The sequence below is a fragment of the Thunnus thynnus genome, chromosome 2 (genome assembly GCF_963924715.1).
Source record: "Thunnus thynnus chromosome 2, fThuThy2.1, whole genome shotgun sequence".
Taxonomy (NCBI): Eukaryota; Metazoa; Chordata; class Actinopteri; order Scombriformes; family Scombridae; genus Thunnus; species Thunnus thynnus.
Genome location: NC_089518.1, coordinates 31,287,529 through 31,309,756, shown reverse-complemented (window position 1 = coordinate 31,309,756; position 22,228 = coordinate 31,287,529). Strand labels below are relative to the sequence as shown.

The 22,228-nt window shown below is 39.8% G+C and overlaps 1 protein-coding gene across 9 annotated transcripts in view; it reads left to right on the top strand.

Annotated features, from left to right (window-relative positions):
• Positions 1 to 22,228, top strand: part of kcnt1b (potassium sodium-activated channel subfamily T member 1b) — a 75,784-nt gene that overhangs the window by 36,493 nt on the left and 17,063 nt on the right. For 6 of the 9 annotated variants that reach the window (XM_067616352.1, XM_067616377.1, XM_067616369.1 and 3 more), the window contains 20 exons: positions 3,023 to 3,102; positions 4,755 to 4,851; positions 5,638 to 5,697; positions 5,814 to 5,862; positions 6,077 to 6,136; positions 7,822 to 7,896; positions 8,161 to 8,244; positions 10,689 to 10,783; positions 12,479 to 12,659; positions 13,135 to 13,299; positions 14,495 to 14,631; positions 15,764 to 15,827; positions 16,120 to 16,228; positions 16,375 to 16,483; positions 17,649 to 17,798; positions 17,926 to 18,161; positions 18,467 to 18,487; positions 19,127 to 19,340; positions 21,107 to 21,212; positions 21,365 to 21,537. In XM_067616352.1, coding sequence (XP_067472453.1) covers positions 3,023 to 3,102; positions 4,755 to 4,851; positions 5,638 to 5,697; positions 5,814 to 5,862; positions 6,077 to 6,136; positions 7,822 to 7,896; positions 8,161 to 8,244; positions 10,689 to 10,783; positions 12,479 to 12,659; positions 13,135 to 13,299; positions 14,495 to 14,631; positions 15,764 to 15,827; positions 16,120 to 16,228; positions 16,375 to 16,483; positions 17,649 to 17,798; positions 17,926 to 18,161; positions 18,467 to 18,487; positions 19,127 to 19,340; positions 21,107 to 21,212; positions 21,365 to 21,537 — 2,265 coding nt within the window. The remainder of the gene's footprint in view (positions 1 to 3,022; positions 3,103 to 4,754; positions 4,852 to 5,637; positions 5,698 to 5,813; positions 5,863 to 6,076; positions 6,137 to 7,821; positions 7,897 to 8,160; positions 8,245 to 10,688; positions 10,784 to 12,478; positions 12,660 to 13,134; positions 13,300 to 14,494; positions 14,632 to 15,763; positions 15,828 to 16,119; positions 16,229 to 16,374; positions 16,484 to 17,648; positions 17,799 to 17,925; positions 18,162 to 18,466; positions 18,488 to 19,126; positions 19,341 to 21,106; positions 21,213 to 21,364; positions 21,538 to 22,228) is intronic. The other 3 variants (XM_067616418.1, XM_067616360.1, XM_067616384.1) reach the window with 1 other exon arrangement.

Sequence of the window (22,228 nt, the reverse complement as noted above, 5' to 3'; positions counted from 1 at the left end):
TTGGCCTGGTGGGGGGGGGCAAAAGTCGGGAGACTCAGCAACCACACATTTCTCCGTTCTCTATTTCTCTGTTTTGCATCTTCAGGTTAGGCTAACCCATTGTTGCTAACTTCGGAGTCCCTTCACTTTTCTAGAAGTAAGAGAAACAACCGTCATGACTTTTCTTGGTCTTGACAAGCTGCAACATTTATTAAGTGACACACAGTAGCCTGTACTGTACTGTACTGTACTGTACTGCCAGATTGATAGCTTACTGCTGACCTTATCCTCTGCTCTGCTCACATTCACCGTCACTTTACTGCCACTTGCCCTCTAGTTCAACCACTCACTCACTGGCTACGTGCAAACATTACATACTCTCCTGTTCCTTAGGAGTTACGCTACCAAGAGTTTCCAAGGCAACGACACAGAGGTTGACTCACATTTTGGAACAGTGCTGCTCAGAGGCTCCCAAATGCTATTGATTTCCAAATGAATTGATATTTGGTGTTATTTTTGGCATTAAAAGAATTTTTTTTTTTTGGCCTGGCGGGGGTTCTCGTTGGCCTGGTGGTCTGCCAGACCTGTACAATTCAATTATAGGGGAAACACTGGTTATCATGTCTACCCACACAGAATAACAGACACACACGAGGCTCATTTGTCAAACCAAAAAAGCAAATCACTACATCGTTACAACTATTGCATCTGAGTTTATTTTGGAGTCAGATTTCAGGCTCTACTGTGTTCACGTTTTCTATATGAAGTGTAATTGCATATGTACCTGCGCTGTAGTAGGCAATCTGGGTAAACATGCAGCCTTTGTAGCTGTTGTCCACGTCTATTCTCACAGCTATGTCAATGGAGACTGAACAACATGCATTATTGATCACCTGTTTCGCCAGAATTAGTCTTTATGACAGTCTTTTACTGCTTCTCGAGCGATGGTTTTACATTGTTTGCATATAGCTGTGTGTTTGGGTGGGACGGAGTCAGGGGGATGGGAGTGTGTGGTTGGTGCTTATATACAAGAACATGTCATTGCTTGTTTGTGTCGGCGTATGTGTGTAGCTACAGCTAATTCATCGTACACATGTTCACTCATGTATGTGAGTGAACATTTCCTGCCTTGGAAGCTGTCTCCATGGCGATACAGCCAGGGGAAGGGGGAAGGAGGAACGGGGGATAGCTTGCATTTTACATATTCTTTCTTCCACCTACACACTATATCTACACATGCAAACCTCCCTAAGGAGTTGGTTACTGTAATTGCCCTCCTGTTCTCTCTTCTTCTCCCCTGTCTTTTTGCACCCACCCTGTATTAATCTTGTCAGACAATGCGGAAGGCTATAAGGGTCTCCTCTGTAACTGCAAGGACATTATTACTTCCCTTCTACGCTCATTAGTGACAACAAACTCTTGACAGTAGAGACCATTATTAGGCTTGACTTGCCACTTGCATCCATCTATCCCACTTACAATGGCTACATCATAATTTGTGGTTAAGTGATCATTTGGTGTCCCCTCCCCTTTTTAATAGGGTTTGTCATTTGATTTGAAGTACTGTAGTTTTAGCAGGAGATGATTGTCAGTTATTAATAAATGCTTTTGTGTTAGTGTTCAATATATTGTTCTCTCAAGTTCTCACTAATTCATATGCAGAAAGAGTCCAGACCCAAGTGATACAGCTTGTCAGTAGATTAATTAAAAAATCCTTATCTCAGTGTGTGTCATGTCTTTACAATATGCATATGCATCACAGGAAGTGCACCATTCAGATAATGTCGTTGTATGAAAAATACATGTAATAGTCTGCATTGTTACATGAAAACAGACGTTACAAGTACCAGTGCTGCACATTAAGGTGCAAGTTCATATGCATTTGTGGCTGATATCGTTGCATTGTGAGGGGGAACTGTACATAATGATATACAGAGGGAAAGTGAATTAATCAGAACAGAGCCATACACAGTTTTTTTTTTTTCTTGAGATAGATCTAGTATGTGACTGGTAGTCTTCTTTATATTGGAAACCTTCACTGATTGCTCAATGCTTGGTCAGATGTTTGCTTATTGTAAATCATAACTTCGCTAATTTTTTAGTTGCAACGAACAGTTATTTTTATTATTGATAAGTCTGACTTTTTTTTTGATTAAGAAAATAATTGTGTGGCTGTAAAGTTTCATTTTCATTTGCTCTATGTCTGAGTTGATGACATCAAATGTTTGTATGAGAAAAGCAGCAAATCCTCACATTGGAGAAGCTGGAACCAGAAATCTTTCCCTAAATATTTTGACTAAAAAGTTGCCCATAAATTTTCAGGCAAATGACTAATCAACTAATCATTGTAGCTCTGAATTTTATACTGTTTCATTTAGGCAAAGTTCTTGTATGGCAAATTGTTTTATGACCACATTAAAAAGAGACACCTTTGTTGAAAAAGGGCTTAGTTTAGAGCTGCAGCAATTAGTCTAATAATCAATTAGTCGATCAACAGAAAATGAATTGTTTTAGTCACTTCTTAAAGCAAAAGTGCCAAAAATTTGCTGAATCCAGCTTCTCTCGTTGAGGCTTTTCTTTGTCACACGGGATAATAATGTGAATATTTGGAGTTTAGACTGTTGATCAGAAAAAAAACAGACCTTTGTAGACACCACCATGTGCTCTAAGAACCAAAACCACACCAAACCAAACGACTAATCAATAACGACAGTAATCGTTAGTTGCAGCCCTAGCTTAGTTGAAAACAGGTTCGTATTCTAAATGCTGAGGTATCACTGCTAAAACTCAGCAGCAGTATAAAACTGTATAAAAAGTATAACTGTGCCTGGACCACAACCATTGTCACATGTGTAACATCTACCGTAAGTGACGCTGCAAATGCACTGCACACAGTATGGTACCATTACACTTATTGGTCAAATGTAATTCACTGTTGCTCTTGGTAAAGTGTTATAAATTTCTATGTGTATTATGTTTTGGCGGGGTTGACTCTGAATACGCATGTTTCTGCACACCAACATCATGTCACTGTTCCCCACAGGGTGCAGGTGGAGTTCTATGTGAACGAAAACACCTTCAAGGAGAGGCTGAAGCTTTTCTTCATCAAAAACCAAAGGTCAAGTAAGTACTGCTGGCAGGGAACATCACACCATTCTCCTCTTCTCCCACAATGCTTAATGGTAAGAGGCTCGCTGCTTGTTTATATGCTCAGAGCTAAATGAGAAAATAAAAGCATAATGTAGGAAATTGCAGCCTGTGATGATGCATGTCCAATTTCTGTCTCAGTTGGGGTTTTCATTATTGCATTAGCTGACTCATTGTGAATTACTGTATCCTTTTGGGTGTGCACACTGTTGCCCAGCATGGACAGAAGAGTATGGCTCATTTGTTGAGAGACGAGGCGGCGGTGTTTTTCTCATTTAAGAGATAAGATTGGCAATATTACAACATCTCTGACGGAGACACCGCTGCACTTCAGCGGTTTGGTGCATTGTGCCGGGAAGCAATTCATTTACATCAAGTTGTAAAAATGTAAATTATCGGGTGGCTGTGGCTCAGGAGGTAGAGCGGGTCGTCCCCTAATTGGAAGATCCGTCGGTTCGATCCCCCGGCTCCTCCTGTCCGCGTGTCAAATTGTCCTTGGGCCATGATACTGAACCCCAAATTGCTCCCAAAGGCTGTGCCATCGGTGTGTGTGAGTATGTGTATATGATTAGAAACCCCTCCTGACCTTGCATGGCAGCCTCTGCAATGTGCTTTTGAGTGCTTGGAAGACTAGAAAGGCGCTATAGAAATGCAGTCCCTTTACCATAACTCAGTGTCTTCGGTAGCAGCATGTCGTTAACACATCCTCGGCAATGACATGGGTCTGCTGTCTTTCTGTCCTCTTGTCATTATCACTAAGCCGCCACAGTCTTTGACATAAAACAACACGGTAATGAAAATGTCACACTTGGCTGCAGGGGTCTTTTGCTCTATATCATCACGGTGCTGTTTGTGTTTTGTCTGGCTTCAAATCATTTTAACATTGACGCCGGCTTCATCTAAAGAGGTCGTGTCAGGAGAGATTAAGTAGCTGCTGAAGCTGATTGGAAATGGGTAATACAGCTAGCACCCCCCTCTGGCTAGCAAGCATGTCTGCAGCCAGAGTTTCTGTTTTATTCGTGTTTGATGGTGCAGGTCATGTGTGTTTTTTTTCAGTATATGCCTGCACTTATTCAAACAGGAAACTGTCCACAGACGTTATTATCTGACCCATCTATTTCTGCACTTTCCCACCAGTCGCTATCTTGGTGCGTTCTTCGTCATTTTTTTTAGGCCATAAAAGTGCTGGTGTTGTGTTATTCTTAGAGGATTTGAAAGTTACACGTCAAAGGAAATCAGTTATGACAGGGTGCCAGAGCTGCACGGAGCTACGTTAGTCACGCTTCAGGGCTTTGACAGATATAGTCACTTAAGGTTGCTCACTTAAGGCAATCCCTGCACCTAAACTGGTGCTCAAGCAGTGCTTAACTTTCTAGCGAGGAGAGATCTGGCTGCATCCGTTGTCAGAAGTAGACAATCACAGAGCTAGTCACAACACCAGAGGGTTTGAACTTCAGAAAAATGTGAAAAAAAGAGTGAAAGGGTGAACAGAGAGGGCGTTCATCTTGAAAGTAAAGCCTGCGAAGAAAACACCAGAGATCTAAACAAACCCAAATCCAGCCGATCATCACTTAAGCGAGGCCACTCTCTCAGTTAATTCAGATGTCATTGTTTTTGTCGATCCACAGGCTTGAGAATCCGCCTGTTCAACTTCTCACTGAAGATTCTCACCTGCGCCCTCTACATACTGAGAGTCAGCCTGGATAACCCCAAGGATACCCCATGGTGAGCGTCACACTCTACAGTCATCACCCACTCACTGACTATCCCCTATTCCAGATGTGTCCATATTTTCTGAATACTTGCTTTTTATCGCATGATTAATTGCGGTCAACTCATAATCTGTACAGTTTACTTTGTTTATGTCTTGCATGTCTTTGTGCTGCTCTTCTTAGAGATAAGTTAGACATTGTGGAAGCATCACTGTTCATACTGTCCATCTCTTTTTTTTCTTGTATTAAGTCCAAACCAACCAGATGACTTACCATATGCCAGAGGAGAAATATTTTCCTGCTGCCATGTGCACAGAACAACAAATATAAAAGGAGATCAGGACAGCAGAGAATCTGTTTTTATGAAAATTTTGTGGATCTTTTCAGTTTCAGTACTTCGGTTATATCAAAGAGGTTCTTGAGAATTATTCCTAAAACTAAAAGCGTAACTTAAAATGTAAACTCAACATTTAAGTCAATGACATTGTGTGGTTGTGATAACATTAAGACTGTGAATGCATTTGTCTTATTATGAAATTATTTTATTCATTGTCTGTGGTGTGTTTGTGTGACTAAATCATATAAGCGAAGCTGAGTTGCTCTTTCTGTGCAGTCACATGGAAGTTGTAGATGGTCTGTTCACTGCCAGCAGCTTTAAGACACACGTCGGGTTTATTCTTTATGGCAACATACAGCACCAGCTGATGGAAATGTTTCCCAGTGGTCATATTTCCACTCACACACACACACATTTTCACGCTCTTTTTGTGTTTCCCTTGTTGCTATTTTTTTTCCACAGTCCAATGTGTCAGAACAACAGTTTGACTAACACAACAGAAACGCCGGGAGAAATCAAATGGTATGTTTTACTGAAAACAGCACTCGGTCGTAAACTGAAGTGTGTTCATCTTATGTTGCAATTATATGGAAATGCATTGAAGTGTGAAGAGTTTTTTTTCTTCTGCTTTCGGACAGGGGGTATATTTTCTGGGTGAACAGACGGGTTCCTGTATGGGCAATACAGGTGAGAATACCAACACTACAAAGAAAGCACTCATAAATCAGATTCCACTGCCTGAACTGAATCTCAATGCAGGATTCAACCCAAAAACACCAGCAGGCATTTATTATATAAAAGCATTGCAGAGCACAGTGGTTCCTCAGTGAAGGTTGAATAGCCAGAAGAGATGAGTTTGCAATTGTTGGCTTCATTTATCTCCTCCTCTGCTTCGCTCCAGGTGACAGTGGCCTTAATCAGTTTCTTGGAGACCATGCTTATCACATATCTCAGCTACAAGGTAAGAAATTGGTCCACAGTCCGCAGTTTCTCTCTGTAATCCATGCTGATGTCTTACAGCTGTCTGATCAAAGACGAGCACTGCCCATTTGTTCTTTCTCGTGGGCTGAAAGCTTTCAGTGTCCAGTCCAACTGCCGATGCCAAGTCAACCCATCAAAGACAGCAGGCCAGGAGTCTTTTGCCACTAATTTTAGAATCAGACCTCACGTACTCTGTCTCAGAAACAGGTTATATAAATGGCCTCAGAGAGCTGGAAGTGCAGTTTGGGATTCATCTAAAGGGTCCTCTAAGGATGCACTTCTGTCCTCAGTTCATACAGATTTAAAGGGACAGTCATGCATAGGTAACATTATTTATTCCATTGAAATAAGTCAAGTTCACACAAATAGCAACAGTCATTCTTTGTATGCAATTCCTTCCCTCCTAATTAGCAGGTATAAGCAGAGCATTATTGTCCCTTCATTACAGTAATATACAGTATGTAAATAAGGTGAACAAAATATTGGAAACTCTTCACAATGTGGTGCAGACCAATACAGCACTAAGAAGAAATTTTAGATTTTACACAGGTGCTGTTGAATGTTTTGTCAATTACCTCAGGAATATCAAGAAGGCATTGTCATATTAACACCGCCCGTAGCTTTTGAAGATCGAATCTGCATCTCGCCAGCGTCCACGTTCCTCAAAGTACTGCCAGTCTCAAAACAAGCTTGTCATTGCTTAGAAATATTAGCTTTATCTTCGCTGCTCTGAGGCTGGAAGTGACTCTTAGACATGTTGCCTCGTAGGTTTCAGCTCCTTCTCCTTTGGTGGTCCTCTTGAATTTTGTCTGGATTTCATTGTATACAATCTTTTGTTCATTTTTTTTATGTCGTTCCATGTCTTTTTTTTCTTCTATGCATTTCTTTAATGAGGAGCAAATGCTGAAATCTCCTTTTCTTCAGTCGGCGAGGAATTGTAGCCTCATGAAACATGAATCATTTGGTGTCACACACTTACAAGCCAAAATGATCTACGACTGACTAGCGATTTCTAAACCCCGCTTCACTTGAAAAATCCAGTCAGCATGCAGTCCCACTTGCTGATTGTGTAATTAACTGCACCCATAGATTTTGCTTTATGTATATACAGCACATCTGGTCACTGGCTCTTTTGAAGATCAAGTCTGCATCTTGCCAGAGTCCTCAAAGTACTGCAAGTCTCAAAAGACCCCTATATTTTCTTTGAAATATTGCTTTAAGCTTTGCTTTATTACGGGCCATTTAAAATGCATACTGCAGCACGTAATGATACTGAGAGGATACTAATAAACATAATTCACATAACACAAAGCAAAAGCAGAGTTTACAAAAAGTTTCAGAATCTAGAATAATGTAGTTATGACTTAAAAAGATTTAATTGGAAAAAATGTAATTAATTATTGATATATAAACTCTTGTGGGTTACACAGTAGCTGTGCCCCATAAACAAGCATGTGCTTTGAATGCCGTAAGAGCAAAAAAAACAGGTCAATGCGGAGTGCTGTTTCTGAACCAAGGAATAATTACTGCACCACTTCATCCTAACTTTGATCAGTTCAGATAAATACAAGAATTATTATTGTTATTACTGGAATTACACTTTTCTCTCAAACAATCTGCACTCTCATTGGCTCATTGAATTATTTACCGTCAATTTCTTTCCAGGGCAACATCTGGGAGCAGATTTTCCAGATATCCTTCATATTGGAGATGATCAATACAGTGCCATTTATAATCACGGTGAGTAATTAAATTCATTAATCAATCAATCCATTCCACAGGCACCTTTATTTAGGCTGAAAGTCAATTTGGTTTAAGATTGCTCCAAGCAATCTAATTATGAAATGTCAGTGCCCCACTGCCATCTGTACCTCATCTTATACTAGACAATTTACCTTCCAGATACCCTTCATGAATAATTGTCAATGGCATATTAAATTTCCTTTTCGAGTATGTTAACTGATTAGTATTTATATGTCTCCCTTCCTTCCTTTCTTCCTTTAGATCTTCTGGCCTCCTTTGAGAAACATATTTGTCCCTGTATTTCTTAACTGCTGGCTTGCCAAAGGTGCCCTGGAGAACATGATCGTAAGTATTTTTCAATAATTTATCTATTGTTCCGTACATACCGTAGCTCTATCGCATAACAGGGTTCACCTAGAAACTGTTTAGGGTTTATGACTCACGGCTTTGAGGTTACATTTTCCATCCTCCAGCAGACATATTGCAGGTCACCAGCCTATGAGTAACACCGGCGTAAGAGGTGATTGTGTGTAGACAGATAAATTGAGCAGCTTAATTTCTTTCTGTCTGGTTAGCCAACACCGTCTTTGTGCAAACCCATTTGATTAGCATGCCAGCCGATATATATACTTAAGAAGCTAGTGTTATTAGCTACAATAAGTTGTGCAATATTGTTAACATGAACATCGGTTACTTTGATAAATTTGCCTTTTGGCTAATTAGTTGGCTGTCAAAGCTAAAACCAACCATTTGTTCAGGTTAACTGAGTTATTTGGAGTAACTCAGAGATTAGAAGGGGTAGAGACAAGACATTTGTTTTCACTTTCCTAAAAAATTGAAATTCAGGCTAGTTAGTTTAGGACTGAACAGACCCTTATCCATACTACTCCCGTTTTTTTAGATATGTCTTGTATGGCTTGTTACCTAGAGAACTAGCAAATACTTGCACTCATTCAACTCATCTTAATTCTCCCACCAGCTGCATTTGCTGGTGGTTCAATAAAGGTGTTAATAAAAATGATGAATTTAAATTTTTAGGCATTTAATATATAGGATAAAAACACTTGAAATCTGGTGTTATAATGTCAATATTGTCCAGGATGTACAGTAGGTGCAAAGGTAACCGGTATAAAGGATTCAAAGCAATTAGATGATATCCAACTGGTGTAGTGTGTGCTCTTGCTGTGATTCAGATGAGAGCATGAGAGAGTAAGTGCTTTATGCCAAGGCGGTAGTTGGGCAGATGGTAGAATCTGCGGCCAAGCAAACCAGCACATTGAGAGAGAGAGAGAGAGAGAGAGAGAGAGAGAGAGAGAGGGAGCAGGGACAGTTTGGAGCGGCGGCGACAGGCAGAACATGCTAACAAGATGTGACTGAAAATGAGTCGTGAGCTCCCACGTTTCAAGATGAGCAGTATACTAATGTAGGAGAGAGAAATATGGATAGAGCACTTAAATGTTCTACTGCAGAGGAGAGGACAGTGGAGATGGATGTAGATTGTCTGTAGCAAATATATGGCAGTATAGTGAAAGTAGAAATTTTGTCGCGTTAAGTTGTATTTAGAACATCTTTTCATTTTCACCGTCAATATACTATGACACCCAGCTGTATTTATCTGTAGCACCTGACAATAAGGGACGCCCTACGTCCTCTGCTAAACTGCTTCTCCAGTATTGTGCGGTGGATGAATAGCAACTTTCTCAAATTAAACGAAGACAAAACTGAAGTCCTTATCATCGGCACAGACGCTGAAAGAGATGAAATAATAAATAGACTCGAAAATCTGGCCCTACAGGTAAAACTAAAAAGTGAAAAAGCTGGGTGTCGTTCGTGATCCTGACCACAACTTTGACAATCATATCAACAACGTTACTAAAAAAGTCTTTTATCACTCGAGAAACGTGATGCTAAAAAACTGACTCATGCCTTTGTACTCTCACACTTAGATTATTGCAACGCACTGTATACTGGTTTGCCAAAAAAAACTATCGATTGGCTGCAACTCATCCAAAACTCAGCAGCAAGAATTCTAACAAAAAACAGTAAAAGAGGTCACATTACTCCTGTGTTAGCATCTTTGCACTGGCTCCCAGTAACGTTGAAGATAGATTTTAAAATTCTTTTACCTGTTTTTAAAGCTCTAATTGAGCTAGCACCTTCCTACCTGTCAGATTGCCTGTCGGAGTATGTTCCAAATCGCTCCCTCAGATCACATGTAGCTGGTCTGCTGAGGGTGCCACTGACTAACAGCAAAAGGCATGGAGATGCTGCCTTCAGTTGTTATGCACCAACATGCTCTCTCCTCATATTAGACAAGCAACCTCAGTTGACAGTTTTAAGAAGCAGCACAAAACCTACTTCTATGACTTTGCCTTTAATTGATTTTATTCCTTCTCCAGGATTTTATTGTCTTTTACTCTTTTACTATGTCCTCATTGATATTTATCTCCTGTTTTAATATGTTTATGTATGTGTATGTATGTGTTTGTATATTTTATTTTATTTTTTTATACATATATTTTATATTTCTTTTGTAAAGCACTTTGAGCTGCATTTTATGTCATGAAAGGTCCTTATTATTATTATTATTATTATTATTATTATTAAGACAGGGAAGAATCTGTAAAAATTGAGGCAAAGGCAATGAATGTGAAGACAGTAACTGCCTTTTTCAAGCATCATGTCACTAATGTTTTTGATGTAGATTTACATGATACACAATAACAAAAAAACGACAAAAATAGCTCCATCTACCTGCCTATGTAATGTATCTCTCCTCTTCTGTCCAGAATGATTTCCATCGTGCCATCCAGAGGACCCATTCTGCCATGTTCAACCAGGTGTTTATCCTCATCTGCACCTTACTGTGTCTGGTTTTCACTGGGTGAGTGAACATCTACTCTTGTCGTTAGTCACAGAAATGCAGCTCTGACCATTGCAGCTCGCAGCAAAATCTGTTCACTGAAGATTGTACTACATGACCCAGAAAGTGTTTTGACTAGCGCATTTTAGTATCCCACATGTCTTGGGAAAAAAAGCACATTATTTGTAAGAGGGTGATGGCGTGTGTTGGAAAGCAGAGATTGAATATAAGGTTTATTAGAACATCTCTAGAAAGCAAACATGAAATTAGACTAAAAGACAAAGTGAAAAAGCAACAAAATGTAAAGAGTAGGAGTTAGTTGATATTATGAAGCCAATTAACTGTTACTCATAAAAGCAAATAGAAAATGTGTCTTAAAGTTTTTGAGGGAAAAAAGTAATTTTGACTTTTTAAGGTCAGCTAGTTGTCATCTCAAGGTTTCAGTCCAATCAACTCAACCAGAAAAACTATATAGTGATGAAATATAGTGATGTACTGTACACCAATGAAAGTTTGACTGATTGAATATCAATCCAGCTGCTCAAAAACACAAAGGGGAGAGTAAGTCAGAAAACACAGCAGGAAAAAAAAAAGGATAAATCCAGGAAAATGTTTTAAATACATGGCTTCATTTCCTATGTCTCATTGATTCCCACAATTCTAAAACCAAATTTTTAAATCAAGGCTGTCACTTGCTCTTATACTTGGCCACCACCCAGCACACCTGCCTCTTCCACTCCACTCTGTCCAGTTAGACAATCTCATTCCCCTCCACCTCAGGCTGTCATTAAATCTCCCAACTTATCAATGAAAAAACACAAATGAATTAACACAAGCGATGAGGTGGAACTGACAGATCAATCAATGGTGTCACTTTAAATGACATACCGAACAGGAGCTTAAGCTGTATTGACTCTTGTGCCCTTTGATCTGGAGCAAATTGGATTTTTGTGTCCAGCCCACCAGGCTAAATCATAAATCTGAAGCAGATTCCATGAACCCTTAAATTGGCAAACACATATATTAATTAGACACATATTATTTCTTATGTATCTGTGCTAAAATAACACATCATGTATTATTTAGACAGACACATACAATACAATATGTAGAGCAAAACCACTAGATCTTTTATACCAAAATTTTCAGTACTCCTCTAATAATTATCCAAACATCTTCCCTCTTTTATTCTGGTTTGCTCGCTCCTCTGCCTCATCACTAGAGCTACCAGTGAAATTGTCACTTGCTGCTGTTGCCATCCTCACACTGGCCCTGTGTATACAGCTAGTCTTCCTCCTCTTCCTCACTGGTTCCCTCCTTTGAATCTGATCAGGTGGCAAAACAACAGACTTCACCTCTCTCTTTCTTGCACCGTAGAAACTGTTGTGTACACTGGTAAAATAAAGAGAATTCAATATTTTACACCTTTATATTATTGATTATCTGCAGAGTATAGATCTCAAAACATAAGTATATCTATGAGTGGTTATCCCTGTTTTATACAGTGTTACCCATGAGATAAAGTGCACCCACTTCATGCCCCCCCCCCCCCCCCCCCACCACCACCACCCACACACAGCTTGTCCAATGACCCTACGCCCCAGGATACAGAAACCCTTCCCTTCACATGTTTTTATTTCAATTATATTTACCCACAGGAGACATGTCTGATGTAATACCATCATGTCACTGTGTTAATCTCTTGGTTTTCTGCAGAGCTTGTGGGATCCAGCACTTAGAGAGAGCCGGGAAGGAACTGTCCTTGTTTGACTCGTTCTATTTCTGCATCGTCACCTTCTCCACCGTGGGCTATGGCGATGTCACACCACAGATCTGGCCCTCCCAGCTGCTGGTGGTCATTCTCATCTGTGTTGCCCTTGTGGTGCTCCCACTACAGGTAAAAAGCCGTTTTTTTCCCCAAAGTGCAGTGAGGGCTTCAAAACTTAGTAAACCTCATTTTGGAGTCCTGTCTTATCATTAGGAATTCTTTGATGTTCGGTGACTAGTGATGACCTTTTTATGGGGTTATCATTAAATATTAAATGACATTTTCTTGTAGCTTTTTCAGGCTGACAGCGAATAAAAATCTAATAAGGTGCATCTCTCCGCAAATCTTTTTTAAAATTCAGATCAAGACATGCTGGCCCAGTGCAGTAGAACATGCTGGCTGCATGACAAATCCAACTATTGACTGTATTATTTATTTAAAGAGAAGTAAATATCTTTACTGTCCCCGAAGAGCAAAATTGTTTGAGAAATAGAAAAGACCTCCTGCCACCCATAAACTACTGCATCAGCAGTTTTCACTCCTCCTTCATTATTTAATCCTTGTCGGTTTTGACATCATGTCGATTTTGTTGTCGTTGTGTCAGTTTGAAGAACTAGCGTACCTGTGGATGGAGAGCCAGAAGTTAGGAGGGAACTACAGCCGCCACCGTGCGCAGACAGAGAAGCATGTGGTGTTATGTGTCAGCTCACTGAAGATAGATCTGCTGATGGATTTCCTCAACGAGTTCTACGCTCATCCCAGATTACAGGTACAACAGAAAGACAAACAAAGGGTTTTGGATGTTGGATTTTCTGTGCTATAAAACTATAGCTGTCTTTAACAACATTGGAGCCATTACTGTAGTGAGGACAACCCACCTTTTATTACTCACTTTTATAAAAACTATAGATTTGTGTTTCAGTGAACTAATTTATGTACTAATACAATGAATTAAGTGTTTTCTGCATAATAGATGCATGAAGGGGATTGTCAACTAACATTTCGATGTATTTGTAGCATTCTAGTCTTAAAGTACAATTATTTAGCAAATTATAGACATATCTTAGCATGATGGATCTTAGTTCAGTTCCAAGCAGACAAATCACAGGGCTGTGTGAGAACATATATGATTTTAGCATAAATTCAAAAGCTCAGCCACCATAAAATACATCTGCTGATCATGAACTCTTAAGAAACCAATCCGCAGCCTATATTTATGCAAAATCATTTTGTAACCAGTATGCAGTATCATGTGGTACATGAGTATGGGGATACATACCAATATATCATAAGGTGAAAAGGGTTTAAACTAGAGGTATGGTGAGCTTGTATTTTATCAGTTCCCCTGTAAAAAAAAAAAAAAAGTGAAATGTGGCAACCATACAGCAAATATTCTTGTGTAATCTCCTATATTATTACAGTATAAAATGTTTTTTGGCTCCTTTCTGACCGTACGTCACAATTTATAATATGCAAAGTCACAGTCTTGTCTTGACTAATCATGCTCATATTATTTTGTTTGTGAGCTCTTGGCAACACCAGAGAACATAAACATATGAATAAGGTGCAGTGAAGTGCAGCATAATCTGCTGCCAGTTACCAGAATTTAATTACCCCACGTGGGTCCATGTAGGGCTGATGATGCAGGATGACATCACCAACACTAACTGTCCAATCAATGAGTTACCTGTCTGTCAGTTCTTATTACTTCATGCTTACAGCTCTTGGTTTGTTGTAAAAAGTCAGCATAAACATGAACCGGACCAGAACTAAAAGGCATCAATGTATTTATTCTTCTTTGGTCTGGAACAAATGAACTAAGAGGTGTGAAAGCTCCCTTAAAACACCAGACAAGTAACATGCTTTATCTGCACACATTGTAAGAAACTATGCACAGTATACTGTATGTGCTAGTAGTTGCTTCATGATTTAAATAAATGCATTCATGTTTCTTTGTCTTGCAGGACTACTATGTGGTGATTCTGTGTCCGACTGAGATAGACATTCAAGTCCGCCGTATCCTCCAGATCCCACTGTGGTCCCAGAGGGTCATCTACCTTCAAGGATCTGCCCTCAAAGACCAGGACCTGATGAGGGCCAAGTGAGTGGCTGCATGTTCATACTCACACATGAGACAAACGCACATGTATACAAATACCTACTGTATACACGTAGTTGTCTCCATGGCAATTATGCAGACATGGATACAATTTCTGATTGTAAATCTCTCTCTCTAAAAAAAAAAAAAAAAAAAAAAAAGGGCATGCACCAAGAAATGTAGCACATGTTTTTTTTTTTTTTTTTAAATTAATGAATTAATTATGGGTGAGAATCTCAGTTAAAGGACTTAAAATGTAAATTTAGAAGAATCAGAGTCACAGAGGTGCAGCTGGAGGTTGAGATACTTACAAGTCCACTTGGCTGCCCTCTGCTTGCACATCAGTGTAATTGGATTTCACTCCACATCGGTCATCCGTTCACATCAAAAGGTCACATACCTAGGCAGAAATATAAACTGTGATAGATCACATTGGAATATGTTTGACTTGACAGTTTTGTCAACGTCCCTACAATATATTGCAGCACCGGCGTGGCGTTCGAGCTTGTACTGTTGCTTCAGGGGATCTTGCCGCTCACTGGCAGATGGTGTTTTGTTGCTTTATATTACTTGTTGTGATGTTATGACATGAAATTCAATGGGGCCTAACTACCACTCAGTAGCACATGGCAGTGTGAAATCACAGTCATAAATTTATCCAGGAGTCCATTCTCTCTTTTTTTTTTTTTTTACATGCCCCCCCCCCTCAATGTGCAAAGCTGTGCAGGTGATTAGATGCTGTGGCAATTTCACGCACTGATAACGTTGTAGATAAAATCACTCAGCCAGGTAAATCTTAGAAACATCAGTCTTGCTACGCTGAAAGACTCCCCTATAATCAATTTCATATTGTAGTTCTCTTCAAGTTCACAGAACATGCAAGTTTTTTGTCACAAATGAATGGATGTGTCACTGTGTCACATCCTGCTAGAATGACACTATTAACCTTTTCAGCCATCGTCATGGAACATTAGCACTCATCCCTGCCTAGCTTTTCTTTAAGGCATTGATCTCCTTCAATAATGGATCAAATGTTTGGTTTAATGTTCTCTTCACAGATACTAAACCTCGACACTGCTTGTCTCTGTTCCTTTCTTTTTTTTTTAACCCCCGTCTCTCTCCGTCAATCCTTCAGAATGGACGACGCCGAGGCCTGCTTCATCCTCAGCAGCAGGAACGAAGTCGACCGAACCGCTGCCGTGAGTCATATCAACAATCATTCATCAAAGTCGTTGTAAACCCTCATTTCCCATTTTTATATTCTCAAGATAATAATTATTTTTGAATTGAGCAATTTTCCTTCACACTCTACTTCCTTTACAAATTAGTCGAGAGCTGGAGATATCCTGACGATGTTGTGATTCAGTTGGAAAACGACGATGAGTGCTGAGAGCATATTGAGTCTCTGAGGCCAAATTTATGGTCTATGAAATTCAGATCGCGTTGACTTACTGGATGAGTGAAATAGGTGAACTGCTTCCTCTCCCACAGGATCACCAGACTATTTTGAGGGCTTGGGCCGCGAAGGACTTTGCTCCAAACTGCCCTCTCTACGTCCAAATTCTCAAACCAGAAAATAAGTTCCATGTTAAATTTGCTGGTAAGTACTTTGTATTCTCTTTTATGCCTCTTACACTTTTCTAAAGAAAAAACATACTTTAACTAACACACAACCACTGTTTTTTTTCACACATACACTTCTGAATCTAACATACTATAACATTGCAACTCATCCGTTTCCATCAGATCATGTAGTATGCGAAGAAGAGTTCAAGTATGCCATGTTGGCGCTGAACTGTGTGTGTCCGGCCACGTCCACTTTAGTCACACTCCTGGTTCACACCTCCAGAGGACAGTGAGTACACATCCATCTTGTACATTTATTAGAAATAATTCAAAGTAGCAAATGTGATGACTTTAATGTCACATTTTTTCTGAATTCATGACCATGTGGTTCTTTGGTAGACAGATGCAGGGCTACTACAGCTGTTTGAGATGTCAGCTAAGCTACAGAGTGACCCTTGATAACTTAGTTTGGTTTATTTAAACAGTAGAAGAAGAACTTGTCTTCTTCCCTCTCTCTCACCTTTCACCTTTTTCATCGGGTTTCAGCCTCACATCACCTATCCAAAAGTCAACCAATGAGATTATTTCTGCTTCCAGAGCGACTCAACTTCTAAGAAACGTTTTTATAGTTTATAAGTTAACTTTCAATCTTGCTAATGTTTAATATTCATTTATTTCATTACTCATGAGGACAGATTCAATCCCACTCGATGGTTAATTCTAGAGAAAGATGACTGATACTGATGACTGCAGCACAGTTTTTACAGTCACACAGACTGTATCTGGTTTTTGTCTCTGCAGAGCTGACTACTGTACCGTCAACACTGCAGAAACTTGTCACTGTCAAGTCGGTTAACATTACAGCGTTCCTTGTTTGACTATAAATCTGCCTGTGTTTTTCACCTTCTGCGTACTCCACAGCAGAGACACAGAGCATCCATTTCCACTTCTATTATGCAAACTTCTGCTAGCTTGAGGCTGTGAAGGTGACGGGAATGGGAATAGACTCGTGGCATGTGACAGGTGTTAATTTAAACATCATCAAATTGATTAAAAGTTGTGAAGCAGATGAACTGCTCAGATAAAATGACACTGTAGCCTTTCTCTCTCTGTTCCATCCTATCGTCTTTTTAAGATCGTTACTGTGATTTTAATTTCGGAGGCTGGGGAACTAAAGGTCATGAAACGCCAGACACATTTATCAGCTCATGGGAAAATTGCAGCTTTTGAGTCGCAAATAAAGTCAGAATTGATTTAAAGGTGATTTCTTTTATGCTTTGAAATTACTTTTTGAGCCACAGTTATTGTAAAAACTGAGATGGCGCATCATCTAATTCAAGCAGAAACCTTATTTTTTTTTACCTTTTTATAAGAGGGCTGCTGTTTTTCAATAGTCTATCAGTGTATGGTAAAAGTTGGAAACTTCAGTAGGTATTCTGATAAAACTTTTCCAGGGAAGGACAGTTGTCACCAGAGCAGTGGCAGAGGACGTATGGACGCTGCTCTGGAAACGAGGTCTATCACATCCGTTTGTGTGACAGCAAGTTTTTCGGGGAGTATGATGGAAAAAGCTTCACCTACGCCTCCTTCCACGCCCATAAAAAGTTAGTAAAACTTCCACCAGATTAATTTCAGACACACTGTATTAACATTTTATCTCATTACAGTGTCTAATACATGAAAAAGCATTTTCCCAGGAGGCCATTTTGAACTCCCTCCTGTACCTCACAGGTATGGTGTGTGTCTGATCGGGGTGAAGAGGGAGGACAACAAGAGCATCATGCTGAACCCCGGCCCCCGCCACATCATGGCTGCCACAGACACCTGCTATTACATCAACATCACCAAGGAGGAGAACTCCGCCTTCATCTTCAAACAAGAGGAGAAGCACAACAAAGGCCTGCCCGTCACCGGCCTCTACGACGCCCCCTCCAGACTGCCCGTGCACAGCATCATCGCCAGCATGGGTGAGATGGAGAGAACTGAAGCAGAGAGGGTTTAGAAGAAGGGAAGGTGATGTTTGTAGTGGCGGTGTGAGCAAAGATTCAGGTCGCAGACACCATTTGATTGGTTGAAAGGGTTTCCATGTTGGAAGAGAAAATGGACGCTTTGTTTACTTGCATTAAATCGCACTGAACATTTTTGAACGGTGGCTGCACGGGTGATGCTGTATGCTTTTGTTGACTGTTATGCATGACTGTTTTCTTACTACATGCTTTTTTACTTTCCTGGCTGACGTGATTGTGTTGTGCTTTTTCTTTGACCTGTGAAGTTGATCAGGCTACTTCATATGGTAAGTTTGGGCATGACACACTTTTTTTTTTTTTTTTTTTTTTTAACAGCTATTCACTATTTGTATTGTTTGATGGAGTTTAACATGTCAAACACTGTATAAGACATAATGATATTTCATTATTATAAATCTTTTCTTAATTCTTCAGTGATTTTAATTATATTTGTTTTATAGAACCTTCATTTTCACATTAACAATGATATATGCACATAAATCATGTATCTGATGTACCTGATATATGTATTGTGCATTTATCATACATCATATTACAAATAGCTAATACGATGTATGCCAGGAGTATATTTATTGTCACACAATGTCAGTATTGTTTGCTTATTATTTTGCCGTAGCTTTTGAGCAGTACATTTTCTCCTCAAGGTCAAATAGCTGAGCTAAAGAATGCGCTATAATGGAGGCAGGCTAAGATGCTGAATAAGCTAAACATGGACTGTATCATATTGAATATGAAAACGTGTTTTCCAGCACCAGAATGTTTTCTGAGATAAAATGGTCACGGGTCCATCATTCGCTCTTGACTTCAGAGCACATTAGAGTAAATGTGCTGCGCTTGCTATTTCTTAATAGCCTTACAGCGTGCATCTCAGTGGAATACATACAATAAGCCCTTGTTATTTTCAGGTACTGTAGCCATAGATCTCCAGAACCCTGACCCCCCCGAGGAAAGCAGCAAGCTGACCTTGCCGACGGAGAACGGTGCCGGAAGCCGCAGACCGAGCATTGCACCCGTCCTAGAGATCGCTGACTCCTCTGCCATATTGCCCTGTGACCTCCTCAGCGACCAATCAGAGGATGAGACCAACCAATCAGACGAGGAGGGCTCTGTAGGGTCAGAGTAAGTGACATGGCTGTGGTTGAAATGTAAAAAAAACAAAAAACGTTAGAGACAGAATGTCAGTGGCCTTGAAGTTTAAAGTATGTCTGATCTTTCAGTCAGAACATGTAAGAGGTTGCCGTGGTAGTAAAAATTGAAACGTCCTTATAGTGAAAGCATACTGTACTCTATACTTGATTGATGTCACCTATTCTCCTCCTCGTCATGTCTCGGTGGTTGTAAGAGGAGAGATTGATGAGGTTGAAATAGGCGTGTAATCTGTGTATCATGATCCTACAAGGTGCAGACGTGGCAGTGATGAATGTGTCTGACAACACAAGGGAGGTCAGCACTTTTCGTCTTGAATGGAGCTCATGTACGGCGTCCTTACATAGATCCTCACCCCCTCAACACTCATTTATCAGCAGGTCAGACAGATAGTCACCATTATAGTTCAGTAGGTCAGAGGAAATCATTTATCTCTTCGCTCATCTCTTTTCTCTTTGTATGTAGTTTCATTAGACTGAGATAAGTTTAGGATGGATTTTTGCTTGTGCCTCTGTGCCTCACAGACTGTACATCAGCACATACAAGACCATCTAAACAGCAACTGGTTAGACTTTGACATCATTAGCTCTCATTAAGTTGGACATAGCATATCCCTCTTAACCCCTGAACCTCTATTACTGTGCCCCATGATGCTTTAGTAGTTTTTCTTCTTTTAAAGGACCAGTGTGCAGGATTTAGTGGCATCTAGCATTGAGGTTGCAAATTGCAACACCCCTCCCCTCCCCCTTCCCTTCAAAGCGTGTAGGAGAAATTATGGAGCGCATGAAACTCACAAAAAACATGAAAGGCCCTCTCTAGAGTCAGTGTTTGGTTTATCCACTCTGGGCTACTGTAGAAACATGGTGGTGCAACATGGCAGGCTCCGTGGAAGAGGACCAGCTCCCTATGTAGATATAAAGGGCTCATTGTAAGGTAACAAAAACCCAACAATTCTTATTTTCAGGTGATTATACGCTAATTAAAACATACTTATGAATATTATATTCCATTTCTGTCAAGTCTGTTCTGCTACATGCCTCTAAATCTCTCACACTGCACCTTTAAGAGTTGTTAGGTGCAGCCATTGAGGTGGTAGACACAACTGCAATGTGTGCAGAGGACACATTGAGTAAATCTCAAGGTCCCACAGTGCCATCATGTGGTGATCCAGTTGTGATGCATCTATAAACAAAGTCAGAATCTGTTTTATTGGCAAACTAGAGGGCACTGAACTGATGAGGGTAATTGTTGCTCACACATTACAAATCAGGGGACACAAAACCAAATTGACTAAATGAGACAACTAAATCTAAACATGCTGCAAAACATTGTACAGTAATTGTTTGTGTCGTTTTGTAGGTATTGAGCAGAAATTAGTCCTTCAGGCTTAAAAACATCACTGACTGAACGACTGAAGAATGTCACAATGAACTGCAAAGCTTTTTACAGTAATTCATGGTGATATTCAGTGTAATAGAATAATATTAGTGGGTGTAGGTGTAGTTAGTAGTTCCTTCATAGAACATATAGAAAAAACAGTGTTGCAGACAGTTTTAATGGAGCTGTGGACAGGTAGGTATTTCTATGAGAGTAGATGTCGACAGCATTTTTGGAAGATATCTGTGGGAAATAGTGGTTGAGTCTTTGACACTACTAAATTATTTACTTTGTACTCTATTTTACAGTAAGTTATTAAAGTTTGCTGTGACTCAGAAGTTTCTTTTTTGCTTCTCTCTCAGTTTTGTGAAGGGCTACCCGCCCAACTCACCCTACATAGGCAGCTCTCCAACTCTGTGCCACCTCCTACCACAGAAAGCTCCGTTCTGCTGCCTTCGTCTCGACAAGGTGAATTCACACACAGGAAAAGAAACGGCTCAGAACTCAACCACAAGAAACATGCAATAACCTTCTTCTAATCAACAAGAAACTATTATGTGTCTCAGTAAAACTAAAACCTGGTTGACTTTCTCTTGTCTGAATGATCTGTCTCTGTGCAGGGCTGTACGCATAACAGCTTTGAAGATGCCAAGGCGTACGGCTTCAAGAATAAGCTGATTATAGTGTCTGCAGAGATGGCAGGGAACGGTCTCTACAACTTCATTGTCCCTCTGCGAGCCTACTATCGACCCAGGAAGGAGCTCAACCCCATAGTGCTGCTACTGGACTACCCGTAAGATTACTCGACAGTCCCTCCAACTTGATGTTTGTTTGTTTGTTTGCTTTCTCCTACAGTGAAATAACACAACACAGACTGTGCTCAAGAGACATTTTGTAGACCAAACAATTAATTGATGAATTGAGAAAATAATCAACAGATTAATTGATAATGAAAACAACCGCTAGTTGTAGCCCTCTATCAGACAGTATGCTAATATGTTACCCGGTTACCAACTAGTAAAGCAGGCTTTTATCTGTCCCTCCTTTTGCCACATGGATGTTGATTAAAGGTTTCTTAGTAGTGGAAAAACTGTTTTTGCAGTATATTTGTGTATTAGTTCATTATTTCAACCGTTTCAGAGTTTGACATAGATGAAAATCATTTGGTACTTAAATACAAGCACATTTTCAGAGTGCTAGAATTCCCTGCAGTAGAGTACAGCTTGAAGAGCATGTGTTAACTATTAATCTTGCCTCAAGATATAGAAAAAATAGTTTTACATTATTAATAAAAAGTAGTACTTTATACAGAAAAAAATGACTGAAGTTCAATAGATGTAAAGAATTGGATGGGGAATGTATCTTTATATGCCTGTTAGTGTATATTTGTACAGTAATCATGTTCTACAGAAGCATGTGGGCTTGAAATGGATAATATTTGCAATACATTTTCATATATTTGCAATTTAAAACAAATTGGTTTC